At 40.9% G+C, this 12803-nt stretch overlaps 1 protein-coding gene across 7 annotated transcripts in view; it reads right to left on the bottom strand.

Annotated features, from left to right (window-relative positions):
- UBE4A (ubiquitination factor E4A) overlaps positions 1-12701 on the bottom strand; it is a 39704-nt gene extending 27003 nt beyond the window's left edge. For 4 of the 7 annotated variants that reach the window (XR_010147322.1, XR_010147323.1, XM_009424256.5 and 1 more), the window contains exons 1-5: positions 12600-12701; positions 7030-7191; positions 3420-3593; positions 2689-2801; positions 553-705 (exon numbers count right to left, since the gene is read on the bottom strand). Coding sequence is in view for 5 of the 7 variants with exons in the window: in XM_009424256.5 (XP_009422531.1) it covers positions 553-705; positions 2689-2801; positions 3420-3593; positions 7030-7150 (561 nt within the window). In the remaining 2 variants the exon portion in view is untranslated. Of the gene's footprint in view, positions 1-552; positions 706-2688; positions 2802-3419; positions 3594-7029; positions 7192-7954; positions 8086-12599 lie in introns of all 7 variants that reach the window. The other 3 variants (XM_054662733.2, XM_016922086.3, XM_016922087.4) reach the window with 3 other exon arrangements.
- Positions 12702-12803: the final 102 nt, after the last annotated feature.

The raw sequence follows: 12803 nt of genomic DNA, 5'->3' as shown, positions 1-12803 counted from the left end.
CAGTGGTGTGATCTCAGCTCACTGCAACCTCCACCTCCCAGGTTCAAGTGATTCTCCTGCCTCAGCCTCCTGAGTAGCTGGGATTATAAACGTGTGCCACCATGCCCGGCTAATTTTTGTATTTTCAGTAAAGGTTTTGCCATGTTGGCCAGGCTGGTCTCGAACTCCTGGCCTCATGTGATCCGCCTGCATCGGCCTCCCAAAGTGCTGGGATTACAGGAGTGAGCCACTGTGCCCAGCCTCATGAGACTTTTTTAAGGATGTGATTTCTAAAGAGGTTTTAGAGAGAATAGGAGGCACTGGTTAATTGGGGAGAAGGGTGGAACCCAAGATACGGAAAGGAGACTAAAGCTTTAGTGCATCTGATATCCAGTGTTCTAAACATACTATGACATATATAAATTGATATAAAAGCTTTAGTGTCCCTGATATTCACTTCTAGACATACTATGACATATATAAATTGAAATAAAGACTGATCCAACTCTGGCCCACATGCTGAAGTCATACCCAAGAGGACAATACAGTATTCAATGGGGATTATTCCTTTACCTCTTCCTTGGCTCTCTGGAAGCAGGAGTAAAGGTAACAAAAAATGTGCCTCTCTCCTGCATCTCGATCAGCAGAGAGATTTAGCGTTGTAGAAGAAGTCATGTTAATTAAGTGGTTGCCTGGATCTTGAAGTAATAAGCGAGCGAAGAGGGCCTATAAAGAAAGCCAAACAAAAATACTAAACTATTGCAAAATTAATCTGAGAACATTAAGATGTAAAAGGTAATTCTGACACAGGTTATTAGCAAGAATCACAGATTTGAATGTAGAGTGAAGGAGAAAAAAAGGGCCCTGTATATTTTTACTTTAGAAAATTTTAGAAAATTATGGCATATATAAAGTTATCCTAAATCAAGCCTCAAGTGTCTAGTATAGCCCCAGCATAGAGTAGGCATTAAAAGACTATTTGTTGAATGGTGCTGAGATCAGTGATTAAACTTAGATGTGAAATCTACTATTCTGTGTGATTGCTGATCTCATTCAGACTTATATAAAGATACTCCAAATGTGAAGTTAAACTGCAAGCTGTCAACTGTCTTTCCTACCAAACTTTTATTCTTTTAATGTTACTCAGGCACCTGCAAGGTACAACGCACTGTTTTGATTTTTAAAGTGCTGTGGTTTATATGTTTGTCTCCAACAAAATTCATGTTGAAATTTGATCTCCATGTGGCACTGTTGGAGGTGGGGCTAGTGGGAGGTGTCTGGGTATGGAGGCGGATCCCTCCTGAATTGCTTGGTGCTTTTCTCAAGGTGCTGAATGAGTTCTTGCTCTCACAAGACTGGATTAATTCTCATAGGAATGGACAAATTTCCTCCAGAGCGGGTTCTTATTAAGCCAGGACACCTCTCAGGTTTTCTCCTCTTTGCATGCATCCTCATGGTATGTGTCCTTTGGTGACTTCCTCCACCACATTGTGAGGCAGCACAAAAGCCCTCACCAGAGGCCAAGGACATACCCTGAATCTTCTCAGCCTGCAGAACTGTGAGCTAAATAAACTTTTCTTTATAAATTACTGCTTGGGTGTTCTTTTTTTTTTTTCGATGGGTCTTTCTTGCTCTGTCGCCCAGGCTGGAGTGCAGTCGTGTGACTATGGCTCACTGCAGCCTCTGCCTCCCAGGCTCAAGCAATCCTCCCACCTCAGCCTCCTGAGTAGCTAGGACTTCAGGTACATGCCATCACACCCAGTTAATTCTTTGTATTTTTTGTAGAAACATGGTCTTGTTATGTTGCCAGGGCTGGTAACTCCTGGCCTGGAGATCCTCCCAACTTGGCCTCCCAAAGTGCTGGGATTACAGGTGTGAGCCACTGTGCCTAGTCACAGGTATTCTTTTATAGCAACACAAAACAGACTAAGATAGAAAGGATATAAAGAAGAAAAAGTGATGGGCCTTGCCCTTAAGAACTTAAGTCTAATAGGGGAGATAAGACAAGTACATAAGAAAGCTGCAACATGAGACAGAAAGTGACAATTCCCACAAGAGATTCAGAGGCTGATTATTCTAGGTACCCAGAGGAGGGAGTAACAACTTTTATTTGGCAAGGCTTTGTAATTTTTTCTTTTTTTTTTTGAGACAGAGTCTTGCTCTGTTGTCCAGGCTGGAGTGCAGTGGTATGATCTCGGCTCATTGTAACCTCCGCCTCCTGGGTTTAAACCATTCTCCTGCCTCAGCCTCCCAAGTAGTTGGGACTACAGGCGCCCACCACCATGCCCAGCTAATTTTTTGTATTTTTAGTAGAGATGGCGTTTCACCATGTTAGCCAGATGGTCTTGATCTCCTGACCTCGTGATCCACCTGCCTCAGCCTCCCAAAGTGCTGGGATTACAGGCATGAGTCAATGTGCCTGGCCAAGGCTTTGTAATTAAGAAGGCATTTTAACTGGTTCTTAGAGGATGGGTAGATTTGGGCATGTGGCCATGGTAGATGAAAAGATTCCAAAAGAGGAACACCACAATGTTAGAGATGCACATCCAGGTTAATTGGCCTTCTACTGGTAAAAAAAAAAAAAAAAAAAAAAAAAAAGAGAGAGGGATGGACATATGGACACAAGCATAAGTTGGAGAACAGTGAGCAGAATTCAGCTGCATAGCTAATTTTTGCTAAGGGCACACATTAGGAACATAAGAATATTACCTGCTCAACATTGCTCATATCAAGCCAGTCTTGATCTTCTAGCTCTACTGCCATTTCTTCCAAATACACACAACGGCTAGGGATGCCATTCCCGCTTTTCAAGCTGGGATCACCTGGGAAATGGTTTTAATATGATAGGTTAAGGATAATGCTTCTGTTTTATACAGACAACTGATCTTGACAGCATCACTCTTGAACTGCAAATCTGACTCAAGTAATACCAGAATGATCCTGATACACAAAGCAACATCTAAAGATTCAAATCTTTTTTTTTTCCCCTCTAGTCACAGAGAATGGGATTTGTTATAAACCTAGCATCATGACATTTAAAGAGTAAATCCCAGACATTAGTACCAACCTTGGGGTTTAAACACAGACAGGGCACAGAGGGCAAACACTCTCTGATGCCTCTGAAGGCTTCCATCTGAATATTTAGGTTACCTCTGAGAAGAAAATGGGTTTGGCTACCCTTCCCATTTCCTTTTTAAGGTAGTAAAGGCAAGTAGCTATATAGTGCAGTCAGTATTGAAATGGGAACAAAAGTTAGATCTGCGTCTAAATACTGTTTTTAGGTCATACCAAAAGGTTCACTGAAATATAAACCCTGAGTTCCAGGGAGTGCAGTGAGTAGGTTTGTATCTAACCATTAGCTGTAACCAGTTTCAAAGAGCAAGCCCCTAGCCCAAGCTCAAATAGGAAGGGTAGAATAATGCTACAAGTTTGTAACTCACTGTTGTCCAGAGTAATAAGGAAGATCCTTTGGATCATGTGATTGATGTTGAGTTGCTCACATATTTCCTGCTGTGATCGGAATGAGCGGCTAATCTCAGCCACAGAGTAATCGAATTCATCCAGGCTCTCTGACACGCTATTATCCGAGTCATCTGGGCTAGCTGGGAGTTCATCTGCCAGAAAATGTATACTGTTAAATGTTACACCCCTTTAAGAGAGAACCAAGCATGCTACCAAAAATAATAAATGTAACCAAGAGGATGATAATTTCAGATGTAAAACAAGCTAATCATCTAATTAGTGAACATCTCAAGCCAGGGAAGTTAAGTATAGGGTTTTGAAATTCCTGGCTATAAATCCTACCACATTTTACAAAGCAAAAGTTTTATTTCTATCCATAATTATACTCCACACTGCCAGAAATAGCAAAGTTATCTTCTCTACAGAATCCTAGTGAACAAAGAATTACCTAATAGATCAAAATGCCTTTAATTATTTTAAATGTATGGCTTTTCTCCCTGATTTTAAGAGATCACATTTGTTTTAATAGTTCTTAACTGTACAGAAAAATATAGTATAGAAAGTCTCCTGAACCAATTCCCTAAAGACACTTAACAGTGTTCAAGAATTTTTTTCTTTTCTGGTGCTAATATTCATTACTATCTTTTTAATTTTTTTAAAAAATGGGATACTATACATAGCTCTTTTCAGCTTGCCTTTTAATCAGCACCAACACCTTTCCCTGTTAGGCCATTTAGAGGCCTACCTCACTCTTTTTAATAGCTGTATTGTATCACATCTTTTGCATGCCCTGTGGTTTATGTAGCTACTTTTCAACTGATGAACAATAGGGTTGTTTCTAATATTTCATGATTTTAAATACTGCACTGAATACAACTTAACTCTTTTTGTTTACTTGTATGAGTATTTCTATAGGATAAATTCACAGTAGCAGAACTGCTGGATCAAAGAGCTTGAACATTTAAAAAGTTAACATTTACTGCCTGGCACGGTGGCTCACACCTGTAATCCCAGCACTTTGGGAGGCTGAGGCGGGCAGATCACGAGGTCAGGAGATCGAGACCATCCTGGCTAACATGGTGAAACCCCATCCCTACTAATACAAAAAATTAGCCGGGCGTGGTGGCACACACCTGTAGTCCCAGCTACTCGGGAGGCTGAGGCAGGAGAATTGCTTAAACCCGGGAGGCAGAGGTTGCACTGCACTCCAGCCTCGGTGACAGAGCAAGACTTCGTCTCAAAAAAAAAAAAAAAAAAAAAAAAGTTAACATTTACTACCAAGTTACCCTCAAAGAGACTGTCTGATTTACATGCAAACCCAACAGTATATGAGAGAGTGCCTGTTTGAATCTTCACAAATTTCATAGGTAAAAAAACTATTTAATGGTTGTTTTAATTGGCACTTCTCTAATGATTGATGAGAATAAATTTTTTAATCATTTGGTTATAAGTTGCATGTCACATCTTTTGTACCTTTTTATTCTTTCTTGTTATTTTTTTCTTACTGATGAAATTCCTTCGATTTTTTTTTTTTTTTAAACTTCTGTCCTCAAAATCTGCTCCCATCCTTTGATTTTTTTTTTTTTTTTTTTTGAGATGGAGTCTCACTCTGTCGCCCAGGCTGGAGTGCAGTGGTGTGATCTCGGCTCACCGCAACCTCTACCTCCCAGGTTCAAGTGATTCTCCTGCCTCAGCCAAGTAGCTGGGACTACAGGCGCCCACGACCACGCCCGGCTAATTTTTGTATTTTTAGTAGAGATGGGGTTTCACCATGTTGGCCAGGCTGGTCTCAAACTCCTGACCTCAGGTGATCCGCCCACCTTGGCCTCCCAGAGTGCTGGGATTATAGGCGCCTGTCATCATGCCCGACTAATTTTTGTGTTTTTAGTAGAGACGGGGTTTTGTCATGTTGGCCAGGCTGGTCTCGAACTCCTGACCTCCGGTGATCTGCCCACCTAGGCCTCCCAAGGAGCTGGGATTACAGGCGCGAGCCACTGTGCCCAGCCCCATCATTCATGTTGAATGACTACATAAAAGTAGTGTTATTCACTATATGCCACATATGAGTCTATACCTACTTTTCTCTATTGACAGAATGGTTACTCTGAAAGTCCAGGTAAAACTCTCAAAGTAAGAGTTGTTTCAGTGTGGTGAGTATAAGCTCAACATAGGAAGCCAAAGGTTTTGGCAAAGTACTAATTGCTAGTGGAAACAGGTTGGACCTGGTAGCATGATAAACTCAGTGTAAACAAACTAGGATGATGAGGTGCCAAAATAGTAACAGAAGGGCATGTGCCTTCAATGCTCCCAACTCTAGCCAGATTTATGTCTGTTTATAGCCAGAAGGACAAGCGTTCTGTTGCTCAGCTGCTATACTGTTGAGTTTTTCTCTGACCTCCAATGGTGACAGAAGCTAAGAATCTGTTTAGCAAAATTTCCCTCAACCACATACTCATAAATCATACTTTCTCATTCCTTATTTTTCCTATTTTTCACTCTGCTTTTTCCCCTACAATCTTCTAAACCAGAGTTTCCCATTCTGGCCCCGTATCATAGAAATCTGGGAGAGATTTCAGAGACTGAAAATACCATGTTAAAAAAAATCAACATTGATTTTGTTTTTCCCTTGCATCAATCACTCATCTGTCTTGCCTTTACCTCTTTTTTCTTCAGCCCTTTCTAACTGAAAGGCCAAAAGTCAGCTATGCACCTGAGTGTTTTTTTTTTTAAATAAACAAAATAAAGGGAAAATGCAAACACTTCTCCTTCTCTCAAAAGAAAAACACTATTATTCTTTTCGGAGAGAGGAGAAGGGGAGCAATTTCTGGTTTGAAAGATTGTGAATATCTTCAGAAGACTAACATATTTGAGAAAAATCCTAATTCTTCTAGTGTATATGTCTCCTTATAGGAGGAAGCTGGACTTGATCTTAAATTCAGTGCCTGAAAGAAAACCGTTTTTTTCTGATTAGTGAGATGTTATTCTGATGTTTTTCATAGTAAGGCTAAGGATCAGATTTTTTAAAAAAGTCTGTCCTAACACGACTAAGCTACAAATGATGCCACTCATCGGAACAGAAGAAGCACTTTGCTTGGGAGGGCCTTTGAAGTGCTGAGCTTAAGAACAAGTCTCATTTGCCTACAGGTCAAAAAGCTTTTATAGTTCTTCCTTTTACATCTACTTTCTATAGCTGCACATGACTTGCTTTCTACACCTACACTTACCACCTCTGTGTCCCATGTTAAAAACATTTATTTAAATAGCTTTTACTAGGTGATTTTTTTTTCTTTTAAAGAAAACAGCCTGACAGCTTTGGGATCACGACTGGCATCTGTTACTATGGAACCACCTGTTATCTGGTCTCTTTTTGTACAGTGGAGAGGACAGCGGAGGGGAGGGACTCACAACAAAACCAACAACAAAAGCAAACAAACAAAAAACCCCAATTTCTGCTCTAAACAAACAAACAAAAACCAACTTTTGTTCCAAACTTAAATTCCAATTGCAATTAAGGACTCAAAGAATACTTAATTTCGGAAGACCCCATTCTAGGTCATCTTATTTGCTGCTATTGGCTCCTCCACTTACCAGATTGTTGCTTCAGCTGCTCTTTTTGGATTGCCGCAAACTGTTTGGCATCAGCCAGGGAGCCAAAAAGAGCAGCAAAGGGGTTACTTGAGATGTTGTTGTTATTCTCCTGGTCTGTCATTTCACTTTAAGGTATCCTCCATCCAGACCTAGTGGGAGAGGCTGTTCAAAGGACAGGTATTAGACACAAGAGGGCAGATGACACAATAGCTGTAATATACCTGTGGTTGTTTCTTTTCCCATTTCTCAAATACAATACATTTTAAAATACTTTGGGTTAAGATTTTCCAATTCCTGTCCCCAAACTCAAAACATTTTTGGCAAAATGGTTACAAACCTACCAGCTGGACTCGGTGGCTTGATTTGTAGATAGCTGAAACTAAAAAGTCTAAAACATGTTCAGCTGGAATGCATTAATCTGTTGATATGCTTTTATTTGCAATACCTTTAAGAAAATAGGTTAAGTAGAAAGTATTATTGGAGTCAAAGAGAGAACTCACCTACTAATTGTAATAACAATGTGGCACTGAAAAATAATAAGACAAGAATTATGGATTTCCCAAGAATTAAGCTGGCAGTCTAGTTCTCATTCACTGGAGTGAGGACAAGGCACTTCTATGACTTAGGGCTGGGGATGGATATTTCTCAGCTACATATAAATTAAGTAAAAGCCCATATCTTAGATTTGGACTCTGGCAAATCAGGACTGGAAGCAGTTCAGCTGTATGTTGTGGGTTTTTAACATAGATTAAGCAATCTATTTATTTCTAGGCTTAAAAATACTGATATTTCTTCCACTAAAAATTAAATGGTCTTTGCTTCATGCTATATCTAACCTTCACTGTTTACCTGATTTCTTAAAATAATACTGAAGAAACACGAATTCCAACGGTCAGGTCTACTGTGTAATATGAAATATAGATACCTCAAAAGTGTTTAGTAGAGCTGGCTGAGCCTGCATTCACACTCTTCTGATTACATTTCCTCATTCAAGACCAAGTGAACTCAGTGGCACAACAGAATAAGCAGGGCTCCCTGAAAGGCTTTCTCCCCTTTCTGAAATTTTAAGGCCATGACATAGAAATATTAAATACAACCCTGAAAAGGGTGGGAAGAGACAAAGGGTATGAATGTTTTGTTCATAAGGATCTTGAACTGCTATAAGGACAGAGACCTTAGAAACAGCGGGAGTAGGGGTACAAAGGAAGAAAAAAAGAACATTTGGTCTACCTTTAGTTTATTGAGGCAAGACTCCTCACAGGATCATATCAACAAAAGCTAATGTGGGCCAGGTGCAGTGGCTCATGCCTGCAATCCCAGCACCCTGGGAGGCTGAGGCAGGTGGATCACCTGAGGTCAGGAGTTCAAGACCAGCCTGGCCAACATGGTGAAACCCCATCTCTACTAAAACACAAAAATTAGGCAGGCATGGCGGCAGGTGCCTGTAATCCCAGCTACTTGGGAGGCAGGAGGCTGAGGCAGGAGAATTGCTTGGACTCGGGAGGCAGAGGTTGCAGAGAGCTGAGATTGTGCCACTGCACTTCAACCTGGGTGACAGAGTGAGACTTCGTCTCAAAAAAAAGAAAAAAAAAAAAAAGAAAAGCTAATGTGGTCGAAAAAGTTACCCTTATTTACCAGAGAAAGAGATTATTTATAACATTTCTTGACAATTCTGAGGCATCTTCAGCACTTGCTTCATGCTCCTCTGCCATTTTTTCCACACAAGAGCTAAAGGCTAATTAGCTGTAATGATTTAGGCAGTCTAGTCTCCTCTCAGTGCAGCTCAAAGCTTTACTGCTTCAAGGAACTGAACTGTTATTTGGATTTTTAGTAGAGACGGGGTATCACCATGTTGGCCAGGATGGTCTCGAACTCCTGACCTCAAGTGATCCTCCCACCTCGGCCTCCCAAAGTGCTGGAATTATAGGCATGAGTCACTGCGCCTGGCCTTCTGTATTTTATTTTTTGCTATGTATATTTCAGTAAGCTTAATAATGCAAAAAAAAGGGAAAGATACCATATTTAGTATTGAAATTAATGAGAGGGATTTTCCCCATGTAATTACTGCACAAGTTTAATTATTACCTGTAGTTAATGTAAAAACACCAAGAATTGTCTTATTGTTAGCTGACCACCATTCTACTTCCATCCTAAAATACCTCAAATTCCAGAGGAATGCAAAAAGTATATTGAGCTCTTGTTATTTCTCTCTCTAAAACATCACATTCATTTTTTTCCTTTGGGTATCCACTCCACTCAATCCAGAAGAGGCTGACCAGTTCAGAAGGGGTTGACCTCACCCACTAGCCCCAGGAATGAACATACAAGTCTGGCCAGGCTAAAAAGAATACAGCATTTTCCGGCCAAAGCAATTGATCCAGGAGTGGGCACAAGACACTATGGAGGCCTAACAGAGTCAATGAATACCAGCTTCAGGGCTTCAGCTGAATCTACGGAAAAGTGAGTTTTTTCCTGATTGAGTTGATAAGCCGGTAAGATAAGAGTTGCCATCTTTACACCATTTAGAAAAGGCCTAGCCTAAAACCAAGCCAACATACACTAGAAAATAGAATTGAGAGATGGAAAGATAAGTCTGGACTTTTCAGTTATAAAAACCAATAAAATTTCCCTAAATGCCTAAACCAGTTTGATGTTTTTTAAAACACAACTGAAAAGTGTCCAGATTATTACAAAGGACATGCATCACCTGCAACACGTAAGCAGAAAGGAAGCTGAAAGCCAGGAATATAGGACATATGACAGAGAAGCTCTTAAGACTATCAAGAAGGCCGGGCACAGTGGTTCATGCTTATGATCCCAGCACTTTGGGAGGCCAAGGCGGGCAGATCATGAGGTCAGGAGTTCAAGACCAGCCTGACCAACATGGTGAAACCCCATCTCTACTTAAAACACACAAAAAATTAGCCAGGCATGGTGGCGTGCACCTGGAATCCCAGCTACTCAGGAGGCTGAGGCAGGAGAATCGCTTGAACCTGGGAGGCGGAGGTTGCAGTGAGACAAGATCGTGCCACTGCACTCCAGCCTGGGCAACAGAGGGAAACTGTCTCAAACAAACAAAAAGACTATCAAGAGAAACAAAAAGAATTTATCACCATAAACTGCATTACTTCCTTCTTTCTCAATACTATACTGTTGCACTGTATAAAGAAACTAGCTTTCTACATTTTACCTCTATTTTTACTAGGATTTTAAACTTTCTGCATTGTATTTCTAAGCAGATCTTCTACATTGCTAGGCTGTAAGCTCTTCTGATTACATGTTCATATCTGATTATTCTTTCTTCTGTGTCTGGCATTATACATCACAATCACAAAATCCTAAATAAGTAGTTATTGAATGGCTTCAATCTTACATGTAGTTCTTTCTGAACTCCTTGTAATCAACAGCATCACCCATGACCCTACTTCAAGGTAAGGGCTTTACTACTTGTCTTAGGTTGCAGTGGAAGGTCAAGCTACCAGGCTAGACACTGGTTCTTTGGTATCTTGGCATGTGTAGAATGGTGGATGGAAATAAGTCTCTGTTGTCATCTCTACTATCTGTGAAAAACAAAAAGGTTCTCACCTACCTTTCACTAAGCTCATCTTTTTCACACGTACGTCAAATCTGTGCACAAACTTTTTTTCATTAAAAAAGGGCTAAAACTGTGTAGTCACTTATAGAAAAATTTTACAGGAAAAAGGAGGACTGATCACTTGATGAGAACCTTTGTGGAGATGCCAGTTTAGATTTGTTCAATGGACTTACCAAAGTAAGAGTACCCAGATAATCACCCACTCTAAAGGTCCGATAAAATGAAACCTAAATATTTTGTTTAATATTCAATAATGTCACTCGGGATTTATAATCTCCTATTTTCAGGGCCGGGCGCAGTAGGTCATGCCTGTAATCCCAGCACTTTGGGAGGCCAAGGCAGACAGATCACTTGAAGTCAGGAGTTTGAGACCAGCCTGGCCAATGTGGTGAAACCCCATCTCCACTAAAAGCGATTACAGGCGCATACCACCACACCTTAGCCAGGCTGTAATCCCACTACTTGGGAGGCTGCGGCAGGAGAATCACTTTTAAACTGGGAGATGGAGGTTGCCGTGAGCTGAGATTGTGCCACTGCACTCCAGAGCAGAGCCTGGGTGACAGAGCCAGACTCTGTCTCAAAAAAAAAAAAAAAAAAAAAAAAAAATAAAAAATATATATATATATATATACACACACACACACATACACACACACACACACATATATATACACACATATATGTATGTACTTTTTTTCCTATTTTCAACTGCCATACAGAGATACAACACTATCCTGTTGTCAGACACTTTGGGATGTTACAGCTACCAACCTTAGAAGCTTTTGGATTTGATTCTTTTAAAATATATCCTCCCTGAAAACAAGTTTCACTCTGATATACTTGCTGCAAAGATCTGTATCTATAATAGCTGTCCTACAAAATTCTGTCACTTCCTCCTGACACAAGCTTTTGTTTATGAATAGTACCACTAATCCTTTAAGACCATTGTCAGCTCTCATGAACACACAAGTGTGTTAACATCAGACTTGGTATTGTTTTTCAACAGAAATATCTGGAACACTTTGTAAAACTGGGATCGTCAAAATCAAGCTCTATCAAATCATACTCCCATAAGGTCTGTGTCCTGGCAAATAATACATATATCAATTTAAAATAGAAATTAAAATATCAATTTAAAATAGAAATTAAGAAACAATTTTCGTTGTCGTATGTTTCACCTAACACTATCAGGCCATGCTAATGTGGCAACAAATTCCATCAACACATCTATCTGCAGCCTAGAAGGATCTCAAGTCAAAAAGCAGACAGCAGTCCTTCTTGGATCCCATTTTATCGCAGGTGGGCTTCCACGTGAGACCAAAACAGTAAATGACAGCGAGACTAAACACATGCTTGCTGTCAGGGCATAAAACTGATCCTAAAAGGAAGGCTCATCAAATATAAGGTCATGAGGCACGGTCACTCAATTTTAGAAGTGTCTTCTAAACCCAAGGAAACATGAAGCAGAGTGCCCCAAGAGTTATCTGTGGTGAACTCATCACCTGCCTTAAGAAATATCAACACCCTGACGTATGCATTGAACTGGTTTGCTTACGACTCGCGATTAATCTTATCTTCTTGGCATCTGCCTATTTGTTATCTACTCTTTATATTTTATCCTTCCATGTTCCATAAGGGATTCGCGGGAAGGAGGGAGATCCACCCGCCCGGGGCACGTTCTAGAGAAAGTTAAGTCAAAAGATAATGCAATGATAGCGCTCTGGCCTCTTCCAGGAGGGGCTTGGCAAAGATGGGGACAGAAATGTACAAAGAGACATCAGAAGCTGGGGCACTGTAAGGGGTTCCAAATCAGACAGGGTCGAAGTTCAAGAAGGAGAAGGTCCCTGGTTAGGAAAGCACAGGAGAAAGAATTTGGAGAAGATAAGAGTGAACAGGCTAAGTCGCATTGGACCAGCAGAAAACATCACAACGCAAAGTCAACGACCCCGTCCCCTGAAGCTATTGCCTGCCTTACCAGAGCCTGAAGTGCCAGCAGCGACGACACGACAGAAACTCAGCGGCCGAAAGCCTCTCACTTCCGACTCAGCACAGCAACCGGAAGTTACGTCATCAACAAGCGCCGGGGCATGTGGAAGTTCATCTCCGCGCCGGAAGCACGGTGTGCAGGCTCACCCGGGGGACCGGCGAGCAAATAGTCCTACAGCGCATGCGCTAGCTT

This window comes from Pan troglodytes, chromosome 9 (assembly GCF_028858775.2).
Source record: "Pan troglodytes isolate AG18354 chromosome 9, NHGRI_mPanTro3-v2.0_pri, whole genome shotgun sequence".
NCBI lineage: Eukaryota > Metazoa > Chordata > Mammalia > Primates > Hominidae > Pan > Pan troglodytes.
This window is presented reverse-complemented; position numbering and strand designations above follow the sequence as displayed.